An 18,916-nucleotide genomic window follows, 5' to 3' on the forward strand; every position below is an offset into this window, starting at 1 on the left:
TACAAGATTTAAAATTGTGATTTGAATATAATTATTTCGTTAAAATCTTAGTAAAAATTGACAGTGTAGCACCCCAAATACAAAATACTTGAGAATTTTCTGTAATACACAAAAATTTAAATATTAAATGCATTGCCCAAAAATGCTGTGCTCTAAACATGGAAAAGTGAGATTTTTTAGTTAAATGATGTAAAAATTATCAGTTTAAATTGATTTTCTTGTTTATTATACTTCTAATTAAATGTAAGAAGGAAGAGGCTTGTTTCATTTAAAAGTGGAGGGTAATTTAAAAAGATTATTCTTAAGATTACAAAAAAGAAAATAGTTCAGTGTAGAAATACGGTAGGTAGCGAAAAGTTGAGAATACCTGCAAGAGAAAATATATTTTTATAAGAAAAGTAACATATTCAGCTTAATATTCAGCGCATTGAAATGTCAATCAACCGCTCTACAGCAGTGGTGGCTGTAAGTTGCACTTGAACTTCACGGAAACTGTTCAGCAATTCAACCCACCACGCCACTGTTCAGTGCCAGCGTTCTGGCGAGTTGAATAGAATCGGAGTAGGAAGGATTGTGGACAGCATCTTCATCTTGTTGGAAATATCGCGGTTTGTGTGGCTCGCGCGCTCTTGGAATTGGATTGATTTGGCCTGTTTGCTTTTATACCTGAGTTTTTATAGAGGTAATTTATTCGTGTGACTAACTAGCGGTAAGAAGAGTGGATTGGTTTTTTTGCGGCGGAAAGATATGGCTCGTGAAATTGGTCAGATACCGTCTGAAGGCAGGTCAATCATCTCCGTGTGTTTTTCGTCGCGTCGTGTTTTTGCTTAGACGTTTTATCATCAGGAATATTACTCATACTGCAAGTGTGGTGACAGAACCTGGACATACAACGTGGGGGATGGATCCAGTCAAAAACGCTCAGAAAATCGCAGAATAGAAGTTGTGACGTTTCGAAGTGGTTGTTTGTGCGGGGAACACTCGTTGATTGGAAGCGTGAGCGGCCATTCTGCCGCCGGAGTTTCCGTTACTTTTTTGCAAAGCTATCTGTTGGAGAGCCGAGTTAACAGGACGCAGCGTATCATAACCCACGATTTTGTGGATATGTGGATTTACTAGAGACAAACCAGCCATTTGTTTGTTTATTCGGAACCAGCGTCACTCTAGGTAAACAGCCGTCGCCTGCGTATAGAAGTGAGGTTAGTTTTCGGCTTCAATGTCAGTGGTTTGATCAATTTGAACTTTCTTCCTTTTAAGTCTCCTGCCCACAGTTCGATTCCGGTCATGATTTAAATATAGAAACCCTCATCATCTTCAGCTGGTTTGACTCTACATAAAACGTGGAGGTTCTTACCGCTTATGCGGAACAGGAACGGGATGGCTTACTCATGATATTTCTTAAATGGATCAGAAATTAAAAAAATGTGATACCGCTTCGGTTCAAGACAATATATATTCGTCTTTAGATAAAATGTACATCTGCCAGTTTGTCGGTAATGGTGTGATAGCATCCGAAGCTGCCCTTGGCGGCTGCCGATAAGTACAGTGCGTACTAGTTTCAAAATTAGATTCTGTCTGCGATCTCTTTTTGCTTTGATGTCGTGCAGTGGTTGCAGGCGAAATAAGACAAGGCAATTGACGATTAGAGAATGCATGCTTAGCCAATTCGTGCGTAAGGTATCAACAGCCTTTTAGAATCCGTGAACATAAAACCAAAACAACAGTACAAGCATTTTCCTAGAATTGCAGCATGTACCGGATTTTGTTGTTTTCAAAGAATGAGGAATATTCCTAGGAACAAGTAGGATAAGTTGTAGAAGCTGCCGATGACCCAATACAACAGCAAAAAGTTGGCTTGGGTTCAACTTTTGGTTCTTAGTACTTAGAAATTTGGGGTTTCTTCTTTCCTGTGTCTATCAAGCCAATCTCGCTATCATGCATGCAGTATTTTGGATCATTGGGAATATCTAATCGACGGGAGAGTTTCATCTGCCGCTTTGTTCATTTAAAATTTTCAAGAAATCTAATTAAGCAATTTGTCTGAAACATTCAAGGTTATAAGAAGGCATTACACTCCCCAAGAAGCAAATGTGAGGAAGTCATCACTCAGCTAACTTTACCCATTAAATTGTTCTCAATTTCTGAGAGTAGGCGTAAGGCTATTATTGGGATGAATCAAAAGGACTTTTTCATTTGTATTCGAATGCTTAACACAAATAACACAACCGTAAATAAATTTTAAATTCCATTCAAATGAATCCATCTATTAAGAAATCGCTTCATCTCGCGGTGGTATCCTACTTGCCCTAAGAGGTGAAGAATTTGCGATATTCATTCACCACTCAGAAAAAGTGGCAATCGGATGGCGCAAGATGGAACCTTTGTGTAGAAGAAGTTCAATAGCGTCAACCCTTTTCCTTTTTATCTTCCATTGGTTAATATTGCTGTTTTACGTTGTCTTGCAGCAAAGACGGATGTTCTCGATTGATCAAAGTAGTTTGTGTTTTGCTTAGGACTGCAAAAAAATATGGAGGGTAGAGATCTGTGTCAATGGGCTTATGTTTCGGAGCTAATTCGAAGTGGATGTGGAGGTAGCAACAAGAGACTTTCCTGTTCTACATATTCTCCCCATCGTCGCCACTGGGGATTAGGTTGAAAATTCGACTTCACCGTTATGGAATCGAACAACTCACTTTGAGGCACCATAACCTTGGAGGTGGTTGTCTCTCTCCATAAACTTGAAATAATAACAATAATGGTTGTCGTAACAATCCATATTGTATCAGAGCCTTAAAGTGTGATAGAGCGCATCATTCAGGTATCCAACCTGCAGTCACGATAACAAATCCCTCCGCCACTAGTGAGATTTGAACCGCGACCTTCCGCTACGACAGCCCAGCGCTCTAATCACTTAAGCCATCCGGAAACTTGAAAATTCAACCTTTATCGAAGGCTTTTCATAGTAATAATGCAAAAATAATTACAAAGAAGTTAATTGAAATACAGAATAGTACTGAATAAGGCATCAATTTACAGTTTCCTAACTTAGTTGAGTAAGAATTCGATGATGGTACACATTTTGATACATTAAAAGTTAATTTTGATCTGTCGCGATATAAAAATATTTCAACCAAGAAAACTATACACACGAGATGAAATTAGAAAGAAAAAGCAGGATGAAAAATTATTCATTCGGTTTAAGGCCGAGTCAAGATCGCAGTGCGTTCCCCGCATCTGTTAATATATTGTGTGTTCTATTTCATCGCGATATTAATCGGATCACCACCTTCTACGATTGATTTTGGCCTCACTTGGGAAAGTTTCATAATAACTGCAGCCACGTGCACTAAACCGTCACACAAATGAGAAACCAATGAAAATGCGCAGAACGCAAAAGCCCTGGCCACCGGACGCGTTTTTTTTTTTTGTCCTGTAAACATTCAAGGCTTGTCTAGGCAATTTCTCCTTCTGTGTATAGTCGTTGGTGTGAACAAAATGGTAGAAAGCTAAGCTAGTTGAATGTTTTTGTACATTGACACTGTTATATGGTTGCTGTGGATACTTTTTTGGACATGGCTCGCCATTTGTACCTACATATCACCACTGATGATTTTAAAAATGTGCTCAAATTTTCAAAATGCCTACATTCTCGGCTCTTCATTTTCGACCAAGTCCTTGGATAGTATAATTGGTTTCACTACACGGTCACGATTACTGCTTTTTTGCAATTTTTTTTAACGTTAATGTTATGCAAGTTCAATATCGCCCAAGTAGCCTCTTAATAAATATGCAGTTCTTTTATTTCGTCTACCACTAGCCGCCCTTTGCTACTTTTTAAAATCGTAGGACGTAGACATCATAGACTTTAGGATAAGCCTGACAGATTTATATTTATGAGACGAGATCATTTTGCCAGCTTTAAACTTACTCTAGAATTCCACTCAAGTGAAGTTCATTTACTAAGCAATGCAAAAATTACAAATTACACACATTGATGCCCTTAAAAATTGAGTATGAACTTCCTCCTCTTTCGGTGAACATAAAAAAACTGCTTTCCATTTACTGAAATTGCTTAAAAATATTTACTATAAAATTGCCCTAAAAAAAGGTTTTGTGTAGAACAAAGCCTTATTAGTCTCAATTTAATGTCTGTCTGTGTGTCACACACAACTTACTCCGAAACGGTTCAACCTATTGTCGCGATATTTAGTGCGAACGTGTGGTTTCTGCGTCCCTTTATATGCAATGAGTGGGATGATTCTAGGTTGAGTGGAAGTGTACTCCCCATACATGTGAACGAGGGGTGTAATTTTTTAAAGTTTTGTATGAAAGCAAACTTTATTGTTCTATTAGAATATGATCATATGCTCCCGTTACCCTCCGCTCACTGAGGAGACAACTTTGAATCGCAAGGCTGCTACTCGCATTTAGGGACCGGGGGAGAAATTCCAAGACTTTTTCCTCTAAATGCGTTCTACAATGAATCAATTTCCAATCCTCCCACGCGAATAACATTTTATTCCCACAACAGAAGTAATAACATCGTTGAATATCGGCGGACAGGAGCCACTGGCTGACTCGCAAACCATCAGTACTATTCTTCCCAACGTAATTTTCTTACAGGTCTCCTCTTGAATGTTTTTTTGATATTTTCTTTGTAGCCAATGTTTTTCGTAATTCTGCGGATTGCTCCTATCTAACCGGATACCACATAAGCATACCATACATGAACATCTGCGGATGCGTTTATTTGTACCCAACTGAAATCTCTGAGAAAAAAATCCCGAAGTTGCCTCTATATGGTGTCTAGACATCAAAATATCATCTACTCAAATTAGGTTAATAATAGTATACTACTATGTTTTCGGTAAACTGGTTAGAAACCCCCTAAAATTTATCCTAGAGTAATTGAAATTTGTAGTAATATAGACTATGATATGAGTTTGTTCAAAATACGTAAAATGTCTACCTTTACTGGCACAGCAGCTTGAAGCTGTCTCTTCCGTGTAAATTCACTGAAACCCAAAACACTAATTGTCAATATCAGACTAAAATGAGTATAGTCGGACAGTGCATATATATAAAGGAGTAACGTACAGATGGAATAGTTCTGTACTTAAATGTATTTTGGCAAGAAATACACAAAACCTTTCATGGCTGAAGCGTTCAGCTTCCCGACTTGTTTTTGGTAGCAAATCAGTTTTGTAAAACCTTTTCGTCCTTTGTCGCCCATTTTCCCCTTCAATGAAATAGTTGAGCATCACGTTACATTAAAAACAAATGTTTAAGAACAAAAAACACGACCGTTTGTTTAGATTCTTGCAATGGGTTCAAATTGTAATGCAACAAAAAGAAAAATAAGTGTGAAATAGGGCTTTGTAATAAGTATTCCACAAAAAAAGAACGTAGCATGTGTAGTTTTCAATTACACTATATTTCATATAAACCTCGTAATTATTCAGCTGAAGTGAAAAAACGATAGTATGTCTAATAATTTCCCCAGAACTGTATCTCCAGTCATATGGCGAGAAAGCCGGGCTTTTTCCCTAAGTGTGCAAAGAAAATCTTTAATTTGGGGAAGGAAATAAGGAGGAATGATCCTCTACATAACAGGTTCCGGTCCATTGTTTTCAATTAATAAATGTCTCTAGTATGGAAATTTCAACGCTGCAAAATATTCTGGTAAGTTAACAGGTAGGTGGGGTGATAATTTGATATCCGTTGCGGCTTGGCTGGTGTGGTCATCTGATTTAATCTGGCGTGAACTTAAAAGCAGCCTACAGTGGAAGAAAATCGCTGGCAAAAGGCATGGCGTAACATTGTAAAGTCAATCTACCTGTTTGTGAAGAAGTCTATGAAATTAAAAAATCGTGTGCTGCCATTAGTATGTCCGCAAGGCAGAGCAAGCTCATCAAACGCTGTGTCACCTCTGCCCTGGGAGCAGCGTCGCCGAAAGCGGCAACAGGTGGATTTCGCTCCTCTAACTTACTCTCACTCTCATCTGTTTCCGCTTTTGGTCCTCGTTCAATCAGAGAGCACCTGATGGATTGCATCTGCCTGGTCGAAACCGTTAGTCGCCTGTTTTGAATACTTGGGTGCTAAGCCCAAAACGAGGGATCCATGGACCAAAAAAAGTGAGACAGTGAGTTCTCCATTTGGTCCGACCCGACACAAAGTAGGACTTAGGATCCCTCATATCCCAAACAATCAATATTTCAGTTTCTTTTAGAGGTGTTCCTACTATTCCTGATATAATTGCAGACACATAGATAAGCAGGGCGATGCTCCCTATGGGTCCAATTTTTTCTTACAGAATGTGGCCATGTGAAATATGGAATGAAGGGGCTCAATTAGTACTTTTCGAAAGTGAGGTGAACTATCGAGTGAAACGTAGAGGAGTGAAGGCTCAAAATATGACCTTTAAAAAGTGTAGCAGGTCTCGTCAGAACCTATCCAACTGAAAAACTTGAAAAAAATCACAGTGGTGTATCTAAACGGAATCTAGGATTCAAAATATATCCCATTCCGTAATCTACACAAAGTAATAATAGTGAATTAGCATATTTCAGAGATTTGACAGGGAAATTCGGGGGGTCGCAACGGAACAATCCGTTTTACTTTCTTAATCATTCATATAACAATATCAATTACTCGAGCCAGACATGTATGTATTTATATGGATATGCTAATAAATATATGTGTAGATTAAACCAGCGGTATTCAATACACGTAGTGTATATATATATACATATGTACGTTTTGTGCACGAACTGAATCGGAAATATGTGTACGATCAATTTATATACGTGTATATATAAGTATAGGAAATAGGCAATGTTTATTTAGATCAAATAATATGGACACGAAGCCTTTCGACTTGGTTCACAGCTTACTTAATAACATATTTCTATTAGTTGTCGCAACCATATAAAAAAAACAGTTTTATATTCTGGTTATTGTTAAGGCCGAAAAATCTCCTTATTAATTTTTTATCTAGAAAGTGGAAAACGTTGATCAAAGGTCAGGAAATAAATATTTGTAGACATACTCTATCTTCCAGCACGCAGTTTGTTTTCGAAAAATATTGCCATATAATACATAAATATCAAATGAGAGGTTTTCATACTAATTTTCTAATTTTAGAATCATAAAAACATACTCTTTGCCAAGACAAAGTGAAGAACTGTGACGCGAAATTAGATATCTCATGTTGTATTCCCAGCAGCTATCTTTAGTTATGCTAGCCTTAACTTTATGGTAAGGCACGTGGGGTGTATCCGCATACCAATAGGAGGGGTTTAGCAATGATCCAATTTTTCATGAAGCCCAAGTGATTCAAAATGAAAAGTTATGATTTACTCAGAAGAGTGTTACATTCCACTCCATTATCATGCTTGAGGTAAAAGTCAAAAATTAACCTTCGTTGAGAAACTATGCTGCCAAAATTGACATTTTCTCACATTATTTCTGGAAGAAAAAAACAATAGTCCATAAAAACTAATCCACTTCGATCTTGTCCTTCTCCCTTAAGATCAGATTCAGTTTTGCAGTATTAAACTATTTGTAGATTTCTCACTTGGCGTTGAATTTTCGAAAAGTCGCATAAGCCAGTGCTGAAATTCCACATTAAGGATCATAGCTAAATCTAATTTGCGAATCCTAGACTAACAATTTGCATACGACACAACGTAAGGAATGCCATGAAAATTCTAGCTTCGCGTTGAAGTAGAGCAAAAAAAACTAAACAATGAAACGAAATTTCCTTCACTAATGTGATATTTATTCAGCAAAAACCGATATTTCGGGAACAACTTATTCTCTTCCCAATTGTCAAGTGCCTTGTAAAAATGGAAGTATCTATATTTGCTAAATAAATACCTCACTAGCGAAGAACATGTGGCTTTCTTTTTCCAGGTGTTCAGGATTTAACATCTAAGATCTAAATGAATTACATGCGGTCTCCATCAGTGATGGATCCTTGGGTGAAGATTGTAGCGTGTACACCTAAGATTGAAAGATCAAGACAACCAATTTTATTGAAATGTAGATAACTTCAAATGACGTTTACCTATAACTTCATCAAGAAATTCGTTAGCGCACAGACATGGAAAGCTTTCCTGGTTGTAATTTTTATCAAAATTATCCTAACCCGAAAATAGCGAACTAATGATTAGATTCACGAAAGCGTGAAACAATTAATTCAGACACATAGCTAAAATAACTAATGCAATTGCAAACTATTTTCTGGTTGTTTTGATTTATTTTTGTATAAAAGAGGGCAGGGACAAATGTGATCGTAATCAATCGATCATATGATAAATGCGCAGACTATGTTCAGTATCGAAATAGCTTTGATTTAAACATCTCTGATCACTCGTAAGCAAATAGTTTAATGGTGTTATTAATAATATTGAAGTGACTGATTTCCTCAAAAATATTCAATGATGATAACCAATTTTTGTAGTCTTATAATTATTAGTGAACATAAGTGTTTTTTCCTTCCATTTAAAAAAATGCTTCGTTCAAATATCGAAAAATATTTCCATTTTATGGGACGTGGCCAATGAATAATAATTTTTGTTCGCCTGAAACTGTAAGGAGCTGCAGTCGTCTCTCATAAGGACGATGACATAATCATCGGCACTGTCTCACCTCTAATAAACTAAGTGAAAATAGATTTTACAAAAAAAAAATTTAAAACGTTTGACACCTTTCAAAAGTGCAGAATTGTGAATATAATAGGTCTAAGCTCTACTACTTTTTGTCATTACAGTGCCTACAGGAAAAAGAATGCATTCAAAGCAGTATATCTTTTATCGATATTATTAATTGAGATTTTTGCATAACATCCTGAAGACGACAATTATTCTAAATAAAATATAAGAATAGACTTAAAAATGCCGCCGATAAGTGAGAAGCGATCGCCACCAATTTTGAAGGATAACATTAAAGAAAACTTATCAAATTCACAAGCATTATGCGAAAAATTAAACGGTCGGGTACCAGATCTACACGAATACCGAGAATCTTGGCTCCAGGAAATCGAACTTTGTAAAGACCAAGTTCGGACACAAATGCTAACGCAACATAATCATCTCCATACTCCGGAAGGATGTCAATATGATGGTGTGAAATCATCGATAGAAGAACTTAAACGCCGCATAAGAACTCGTAGCGAATCGGATTCGAATGAAACCAATAAAAACCGATCATCAGAGGACGAGGTAAGATGCTCTTTTTTGATTTACCTAGTTCATTAAGAATGAAATATTTGTGGAAATTTTGTGCAAAAATTCAGGCATCTTTCATAAACTATCACTTCTGAGTTAGATTTACCTTCCTAAGTAGTAAATCCTTCGTCACGGAATGGAAAACCCCAATAAGACGTTTGTTTGTAATATTTTGGTCATCATTTTAATTCTAATATAGTGTTAAACCTCCAACCAATAGGATATTTTACAGTATACACTAACCAATTGTGTTGCTAATGACGTAAATGTTTTTTCTCCGTCTTTATGTTTTCGGTTTGATTGCCTGACTGAAGTTGGTTTTAAAGCGTCCACGCGAAGACTCCTTTACGCTTATAGCATGTACCAATAATGCAAATCAAATTCATCAGCAGACAACGCTGCCGCTGCAAATTTCGTCGACAGTTACAAATGGTTTAGCACTGCCGCCGTCTGTTAAAAATCCACCGCTTGATTCTTTAGTAGTAGAAAATAAATCAACCCGCATAACCTCTCAGACACAACTAATATTTCCTACATCATCATCAACGTTTAATAGTTGTGCTTTGCCTTTGAATGGTTTTGAATTCAAAGGCATTGTGAGTGAAACGATAGAAAAAAGTGATGGTATTTTGAATGGGGTGGAAAGCACTGAAAAACTCGAAATAGATTCGAGTCGTATGGAAACATCTAAGCATGATGCAAATTCTACATCTAGTTCTCCTACTAACCTCAAGACTGATATACCCAGCGTTTCAAATAAAAGTGAAAATGAAGGTAGTGATCTAGAGGATGAAGAAGAATTCGATGGTTAGTATGATATTGAGAGCAGGAAAGGTGTTCTTTTCGAGAGAGTTGGTCGTTGATTGACGACATTTTTAACATTAAAAAGAGAACGGCCGTGTAGTTTCTGATTTTGATTTGAATTTGTCAATCAACAACCAATGGTATCAAAAAGAAAAGAACCCTTTTTTCGGTAAACATATTTTTCAATGTGCATTTAAATGCTTTTTAGAATTCTCGTTGCCTGATGGATCAAATTTATCCGATTCGGATGATGAATACACGGGTCATGTGTATTTGAATACTTCAGATTGTAAATTAGATACGTACACAGATGCAACGTCGTTGCCCAGTTCGGAAAGCAACTATTTCACGCCTAGTTCGCCATTTAGTCCAAGTCTTTTTCCAAATGTTCCTGCGTATCTTACTTTCTCATCGCATGCTGAAAAGGGACCACCAGTGCCACCGGAAGTGCATAGACTTCTGAAATGGAAGTTAACGTCTATAATGCCGAAGGTAGTGAGACGAGTGGTAGCGAATTCAGGATTTCGGCTGATAAAAAGTAAGTTTTTAAATAAATAAATTGCTTTCGAATATTGAAAAAGATTGTTTATACTTGACTTATGATAATATACTTTCTTAGTTACAAGAATAAACAATATGAAGTGATTCCAATCGATAAACCCAATAGCAGGTTCCATTTACTGTGAATTTACGTTGTAATATTTGTTGATCGAGTGTCGAATCGGAACATTTAACTTTAATTTGTGTATCCGCGTTCGTAACAGAAACCCATAAAAGTTATTTTGGAAACTAATCTACAGTAGTATTTTTGACATTTAAGCGCAAGAATGGTGTTTTTTTAAATGTATATTTCTAAATGACAAATGATTAGACAAATATGGAATTGTCATCGATCCCTTATTCGGAAAATTCAATAAAAATCCATAAAGTTTTTTCGAAATCGCTCACGGTGCCAAATTTTGATTTATCTATTAGAAAATATATGATGTAATGGTTTATTGATGATCCACGAGTGTTTCCGTCCGGAATTGGCCCAGAGTTGTGCAAATCATAATAGGCCCCTGTTAGTGTTCTAAAAAAATTAAAAAACAAAGATAAATATATTGGGATCGTATTTCCCCTCGAATTCAACACATTGCTTCGCACAGTGGGGAAGAAATTTTTGTTATTACATTCCGAAAGAATGTGGACGATAGATTTAGGATCAACACTATATTGAGTTTCTTTCAAATTCCCGTGGTTCATTTCGAACATTTGCTTTTGAAATGACAGGCTATTATTTTTAATTAACGATATATTTTTGACAATGTCTGAATGACAGGATTTCATTTTTATATATACATGTCTCAATCGCACAATCACTTTTCAAGGTTTTGTGTTAAACAAAACCTTATTAAAATTGATTCAATTTCCACCACTTCAGGCGAAGCGCAAGCTTTTCTTATTCCCTAAAAATTTTTAAATAATCTTTTTCATGAAAATATGTCAAGGATTTCAGATGAAAAAAGTCCATGTTTTTCAAAAAAAAAGATCCCGCTTGAATTGTTCAGATACTACAAATTTGTTTACGTGTGCAAGCGAGCATTCTTCATCTGATGTTTATTTTGTTGATATAAAGAAATTATTGAGGCATGAAAATCTCCGCGATCCTTAGACACTAGAACCAAAGCATTTGAATCCAACAATATAAGCTTGTCTCAGAAAAAGTGGTTAATGCACTAAATAAATATTTTATAAATAAAGTTTCCAAACTTTTATTGACCCTACAGATTATATTTCAATTTAAAAGCTCTGGTTCACCAATTTCAACTTGGTTTACAGAATATTGATGTTGTTGTCTGACTACTTGGAAGGCTTTTCAATGTGACGGTTTCCAGAAATCAATTTTTAAAGATTTGTGTAAAACAACCTTATTAAAATCGGTTTTCTGTCTGTCGTACGCATTTTTCTCGGAAACGATTACATCTGTTGACACCAAATTTGATGAGAGGGTGGAAACTGTGGACATTCACGCATACAGTGAGTTACATCGTTCTACGTGGAATTTAAGGGGGTCCATACATGCAAAAGGAGGGTGTACGTTTTTTCACCAAATATTGTCACGTGGGGTATCAAATGAAAGGTATGGATTAGTACTTTTCAAATCTGGTCTCAGTTTTGACATTTAATTCACAAACGGGGGAGGGCGGCGCTGGAAAGGGGTCGTGTCTTTTATGGGGCCATTCTTAGAACCTACAAAATTGAAGAATCTGACAATAATCCGGAATCTGCCACTTTATGGTGCCTAGGCCCCAAAACACCCTTCATACAGATATTTGTTCAAATAAAATTAATAATAGGATATTACTACAATTTTTAGTAATTGACTGCTTAAGTTTGTCCTATAATCATGAAATTCTGCAGGACTATATGCTATGATATAGAGCATGATCCAACTGAGTTTGGTGGTTTGGTTGGTTTGGGTTTTCATAAAAAAAAATACACACAATCTTTCATACTTGAAGCGTCCAGCTTCCGGTTTCCTGACTTCTTCCTTGTATCCATTTTTTGAAAGTCTGATATGTTGACAGTATACTGTAGGAATAGACGTTAGCAATTTAAATGAAATAAAATGCAATTGATTGTTTCCTGAAACGGGATAAATTATTTATTAGTATATACGTATTTCGAGGTAAAATGATAATCGTTGTTCGGGAGGCAGATGATTACAAATTTTTAGAGAAGTCCATAAAAATCGAGAAAAAATCAACTCTGCCGCCTTACGTTATATGGATTGTAAATTCGACATTATTCCTTATTTCATTGTCAACTTTTTCTTTTTTTAAACAATATTTTTGTGACGCTGTTCATTTCTATTTTCTAACACTGAATGAGATTGGAGTCACTGCATGACATAAAAAATGTGTACACTTGTGTCACATGCTCTGTTAGTCATCTAATTTTCTGTTATCTCCCAATAGAAACGAACGATTGGATGGGGACATGGGAGAAGCACATGAAAAGCCCAGGCTTTCGAGTGCTACGTTCCTACCAAAAATACAATCACTTACCGGGTTCCTTCAAAATCGGCCGAAAAGATAGTGTTTGGCGAAACTTAAAATCGCACATGGGCAAACACGGCAAAAAAGAGTTCGGATTTATGCAAAAGACATATATTCTACCCCAGGATCTTGCTAGTTTGAAAACAGATTGGCCTAAATACTCAGTTCAAAATACTAAGTGGATTATTAAGCCGCCAGCCAGTGCACGCGGAACTGGAATTAAAATCGTTAATCGATGGACACAAATACCAAAAAATATGCCGCTTATTGTGCAGAAGTAAGTAATTGTGATTCATTTTGAGTATAAGGCTTGTCAACTATTTTTTTTTTCTTTTTTCAGATACATCGAAAGACCACTTCTTATCAACGGGAGTAAATTTGATTTGAGGCTTTATGTAATTGTGACATCGGTGAATCCATTGAGAGTTTACATCCATACAGATGGACTAGCGAGATTTGCTTCAGGTGGGTAACCTTTCTTCGCTGCTCCGTATTAAATTCAAGTATAAAGTGAGTTTTTTCCTCAGTTCGGTACAGCGACAAATTAGACACCTTAGACGACCGATGTATGCATTTGACGAACTATAGCATAAATAAATTTTCGGAAAGTTATGCCATCAATGAAGACGTGAATGCATGCCAAGGTCATAAATGGACGTTAAGATCATTGTGGACACACTTTCGAGAACAGGGTATCAATACGAAACGTCTTTGGGGCAAAATTCGGAATATTATTCTAAGAACATTGCTGGCTGGAGAAAGTGGATTGAACCGCATGTTCAAAACCAACGTGCGCAGTAGATATAACTGTTTCGAGCTATTTGGTTTTGACATTTTATTAGACGAACAATTAACACCTTGGCTGCTTGAAGTGAATATTTCACCATCATTACATTCAGATCAGCCGCTGGATTTGCATGTGAAAGGCCCATTAATACAATCAGTCCTCAATACAGCAATGTATCAGGTAGGATATTAGTATATAGTTTGATAATATCGAAATTGAAATATCAACAAAAATCTTTTCAGGTCCCCCCTAAACTATCACAGGAAAAAGAGAGCGAAATCGCTCAAATGTTTAATTTACCCGGTAAAATTTGCCTTGACAAACGATTGCACATAACACAATTGAGCTCGGAAGAGATCAAAAAACATAATTATTTCACCAGCGCAAATGTAGAGAATCGCGAAGATGTAAGTTTTGTTTTGTTGCGTTTGCAGATGTGTTCAAAACGTTTTTACTTTTTTTTTATATTTGCAGTACTTGGAGAGGATCCTAGAAGATCTGACATCCGATGACATCCGTTGTTTAGTTTTGTCGGAAGATGAATTTGCTCGTAGTTCACCTCTTGAAAGAATATTTCCTGGTCCATGTTCCTATGCGTTTTTACCTTACATAGATTTCCCCCGATATTACAATAGATTATTAGATGCTTGGGAATATAAATATGGTAAAAATCGTCAAGCTGGCATTGAAAGGCTGCAGAAATTATGCGAAGCAGGTGTTCATTTGCAAGTGGCGCCCGGAGCTGTAAAGGTGAGCAGTGATTCCACAATAATATAGTTTTCTGTTTAATATTTAACTAAGATATAATTAACAGATTGCAACGATAATTTTTCTATTTTCTATGGTGGTGGTTTTTTTATGAAAATGTCACAACACAGTAGTACGGCTATAGTAGTTTAGTAAAGTTTTCACTATTTCATACGTTCTTCAAAAGTATTGCTCCGGGCTGTAATTAACTTGAAAATTTCGCATCGCTTATATACTCAAGAAATGCTTGTCGCCCGCCGGGGGCGGATGTCGGTTTTATAATCGTTGGTATCACGAAGTACTCTCTTATGTTTTATTCCAAGATAAATAAGCGGACCTGCTTATACTTCCGTTCCCGCTCTCCAAGATTCGCCCTCCCTTTGGCCCGCTGACAAAACTGTCCTGTAATGAATGATCTTTTCCAATTTATCAGCAGACTCGTTGCAGCAATTGTAGATATAGTTTCCATTTATTTTGGCTGCCACGTATCCTGCTTCTGAACACGTCTGTATGATATATCTAGCGAAGGCCCAGCTTTTTATCATGCCTGTAAAGTTCTGATCAACACATTAACAATCGATTGCACAAAAATCAAATTTGAATTTAGGAGAGGAGAGGAGGAGGAGACAATTATTTGATCTGCGAACTCGTTCACAACTGAATGGACTGGTATCCGCTGTGACTGCTTGGTATTTCTGTAGGGTGTTTAGTGCCCCTTTTAAATCCCAGACATCGATTCTTGCCGCAATGGAGAAAGAAATTGTAGCCACTTCTAAATGTTTTTTCAATCCAATGCTACTTCCGCCGCCGATGAACACGTTCACCGGTAACTAGTCCACATACTGACGTACTTCTTCGTTTGATATAGTCTCAATCTGAGTGCTGATACTATACGACGTATACATGAGTTGATGAGAATTTGGAGCTGCCGAGTAACAAGGGCGGCCACTTTCTATTGGCTGCTGAAATGTAGCAACACAGAAAGGACATTGGTGCGGAAGAACCTTTTGAACAACTAAAGTGACGATGGAGGTCCAATGGTCAAGTACCACCAAGTTTAGCACCGTCGTCGATTGAGTCTCTCCACGTTTTCCAGTAAGGCAATATAGAGAACATCACCGATGAAGAGAAGAAGTACCGATGACAGAATGTAATTCTGACGGACTTTGCGTTATCTTCAAATTCCTCCGATATTCTATTTCATTAACAGTTATTTATGTCCTTGGAATATTCCTCTAGTACGGCTTGTTTTTCAATGAGAAAAAAAACAAAGAAAAGACAAAATTGTTGTTTAAATGTCGAATAAATTTTTTTATTGCCCATATACCGGTATTTCGTGGACCAGTTGTCTCTTTTCCTTGGATTATTGATAATAATAAATGTTTATTCGGCATTTCAAGAACAAATTTTTTTTTTTTTTTTTTTTTTTTTTGAGGTTGTTTTATTTGTTGGTCTACAATTCAAAATCGAGTTAAAATGCTGTTTTTCACATTTGCGTTGCCCATCATCGACCAGTTTTTTTTCTAATGGATGTGGTGCAGTTTGTTAAGATCTGTTAAACGGGATTCCTCTAGCTTTCTGGGTTTGTTTTGATAGCATTTCATTTGCCGGTAATCTTCACCTTGATAGCAAAATTAGAAGGCCCCTTCGAAATCAACGTCCTTTGCATTCTGTTTATTTCAAATTTCATCGACTTATTGTTGATTCTGCTTGCCTCCTTTTCCAAGTCTAGAGGCCTTTCGAAAAAGCCCATGACTCGATGAGAGGGTAAGCAGATATCATCAGTTTAGGGAAGACCTCTGAGAAAAATGTTCATTAAAACACTCCACGTCCTCCGGGACAAATAAATAATAATAATTTTTGGCGCGACATACTAATTGGTTCGAGCCCTTTAATCAAGTCCGTAACGCTACACTAAAGTGCATCGTAGGGGGGAATGTGGTCAGCACTGCACTCACCCGCGATTATTACCCTGGTTTGACTCAGGTATTCATTCACAGCTGAGTCAACTGGTATCCGACCACCAGTCATGCATACAAATCCCTCTACCCAATGAAATTTGAACTACTGCTTTCCGCTACGGCAGCTTGGCGCTTTAACCACTGAGCCATCTGGACGGATAAAATGAAAAAATAATAACTCTGCTTTGGACTTCATATTCCTCTGATATTTTACCTAGATGGTGTATGTGACATTTCGTCAAAGGCAGAGTATTCCAGATAAACACGCCGTTGACGCTGCCAAAAGTCATCTCGAAATCGAGGAAAAGTAGGTCCACTCCAAAGATGATCTGAAACAGTAACGGTGGGGTTAGTGCAAGAGGATGCAGAGCAGAAACCAATCTCCTCTCTGTCAATCAAGCTTCCGAAGTGTTCATTGATGGATTGCAGAATAATTTTGGCTATTATCTTTGCGACAGCAAGAGGCACGCAAATATCCTAATTATTGCATTCACGGCAGGTGGTTTCGTATAATCTTAACAATTCAGATTCCCAGGATTTACGTGTGAGTGAAAGTAGCAAATCTGCTGAAACTATAGTAGTTTCATGAACAATTCCACGGTTTTCCTAGTTAGACCGCATTAACGACAAAGATAATTCCACTTTCGTTTAGATGAAAAATCGATATCCATAAGTTACGGTGACTAGCCATTACAGCAGGAGAGGCGAAACTTCACGTCATCTGTGCTTGGGAGCCGTAGCAGAAATCGATAATGTTTCTTAACGGGCAATCGAACATCTTTTGACCGCCTATAAGTTCTTGCGTGATGCGAAATGATAAATTCCCTTTTGTCATAGCGCACGCTACGTAGCACTTTCCAATATTTGCCTAGATATCACATAATTTTAATTCGTTTAACGCTGAAGCTTGTGTCGCTAGAATTGGAAAAAACGAACATTATGATGAGCCCTACGCCGTGGAAAAGCATTCGCAAGGTACAACCGGCAAATTAACCTCCTTCGAAGCTTGCTAGTCGCTTCTGACACGGAAAAATTCGAGAGGCCAAGGTTGCTAACCCCAAGAAGACTACATAGAGGATAAGAAAATCAAGTTTCTAGGGGGCACGGAATGCCATTGGGTATTCGTGCCGTAGATGCAAGATAGCTACCTGGCTATGTCGGTGTATCAGTGTCCTCTAACGCACTTCAAGGCCCTGATCCAATTGGATTGTTGCGCCAATGATTATTATTATTATTAGTCCGAGTGAAATGTACCCCACCTACTCCCTGATCGCTTAGGTTTTACACGGCCATTCAGAGTATTGTAACTTTTTGCTCCTCTTTTCCGAAACGGACGGTCTATGGTGATCTTACGGAAGATTTTATCAAATCATGTTAATTATTAGACTGGATCAAAGTTTGTTTAAAGGAACCAAGGCTAGTTTATTATATAATTATAAAAACTTGAGCTGTATTTGCTGAATTAAATTAACTAACTGCCAATATACTGTTCACTTCATATTTACGCTTATTTTGTTTTCATTTTCATCTCAATATATTATTATTAATGATTTTTCTTTAACAATTGAGTGCTCGATTACGTCGCAGGTGGCGGTGTTGAGAACTTTTTTTTATTCTTATTGATATGTATCTTGCAGAAGAGTTTCATGAAAATACTAATTGAAACTCATTTCTTAAGCGCTGGAATGTTGTTTCGATTTCAGGAGCCAAGCGTAGATCCTCAGCCTCCAAAAACAACAGCACACTCATGCGAAAAAGAGCAACAAACAACCGGCGCCGAAATATGTAATAATTTAGATGATCCAACATTTTTTGAAAAAGAAATTGAGTCTGACGAGGATATCAGCAAAAAAGTAACGCAAACAACTCTGAATGGTGTGATAAATACCTGCATATGTGATGAAAAATCTGTTTCAAATGATATTGTTATGGAGCACATTCAATCAACCTCGATTCTAGTCGAAACGAAGGTAAGGCATTTTGTTATTTTGTCTTAATAGTTGTTTTCATGCGAAATATTTCTTCTGTTGCAGTGACATTGGCTCTAGAAATTCAATTCATACAATCTTAGTACCTCCTTTCTACTAGAACCGATCGCAACTTGGCAATTCTAGTTATGTGTATAGATTTACATAATGACATCATTTGTGCGGAAAATTTTGGAATATCATAAAGACACAAATTGCAGATATAAAGACCCCCAAAATAGATAAAAAAAACCCTTAATTCTAATTTACTTAGATTGTAAATAAGATTAACAACTGAATAGTTGCGCTAGCTAGATAAAAAATTATAAATAAAAGTGTTCTGAAATGAAACGGTGTTTATTGTGAAGACACCAATGTG

The 18,916-nt window shown here is 36.9% G+C and overlaps 1 protein-coding gene and 1 long non-coding RNA gene across 7 annotated transcripts; one reads left to right on the forward strand and one right to left on the reverse strand.

Moving 5' to 3' along the window:
- The first annotated feature begins 456 nt into the window (after positions 1 to 456).
- On the forward strand, positions 457 to 18,888 carry LOC119658843 (tubulin polyglutamylase TTLL4-like). 6 transcript variants are annotated; one of them, XM_038066593.1, is made up of 11 exons: positions 462 to 1,199; positions 8,774 to 9,224; positions 9,545 to 10,037; positions 10,243 to 10,572; positions 12,995 to 13,352; positions 13,416 to 13,540; positions 13,603 to 14,042; positions 14,105 to 14,269; positions 14,337 to 14,612; positions 18,274 to 18,540; positions 18,604 to 18,888. In XM_038066593.1, exons 2-11 carry the CDS (start codon positions 8,898 to 8,900, stop codon positions 18,604 to 18,606), a joined length of 2,784 nt encoding a protein of 927 aa, XP_037922521.1. In that variant the 5' UTR covers positions 462 to 1,199; positions 8,774 to 8,897; the 3' UTR covers positions 18,607 to 18,888. The 6 variants fall into 6 exon arrangements, with proteins under 6 accessions (XP_037922559.1, XP_037922521.1, XP_037922542.1 ...); XM_038066614.1 differs by having other exon boundaries at positions 9,620 to 10,037; XM_038066623.1 differs by having other exon boundaries at positions 9,623 to 10,037.
- Positions 7,476 to 8,206, reverse strand: LOC119658872. Its single transcript, XR_005250294.1, has 3 exons — positions 8,069 to 8,206; positions 7,953 to 8,004; positions 7,476 to 7,613 (listed from the first exon to the last, which is right to left on the reverse strand). It is a non-coding gene; the product is annotated as an uncharacterized LOC119658872 (long non-coding RNA).
- Positions 18,889 to 18,916: the final 28 nt, after the last annotated feature.

The sequence above is a fragment of the Hermetia illucens genome, chromosome 1, assembly GCF_905115235.1.
Source record: "Hermetia illucens chromosome 1, iHerIll2.2.curated.20191125, whole genome shotgun sequence".
NCBI lineage: Eukaryota > Metazoa > Arthropoda > Insecta > Diptera > Stratiomyidae > Hermetia > Hermetia illucens.

Bases quoted from the DNA above. Each gene is read 5' to 3' on its own strand.
- LOC119658843 (XM_038066593.1), top strand. From the start codon at position 8,898: ATGCCGCCGATAAGTGAGAAGCGATCGCCACCAATTTTGAAGGATAAC. The intron at 13,353-13,415 runs GTAAGTAATTGT...TTCTTTTTTCAG, and splicing joins ATGCCGCTTATTGTGCAGAA to ATACATCGAAAGACCACTTC. The intron at 13,541-13,602 runs GTGGGTAACCTT...TTTTTTCCTCAG, and splicing joins ACTAGCGAGATTTGCTTCAG to TTCGGTACAGCGACAAATTA.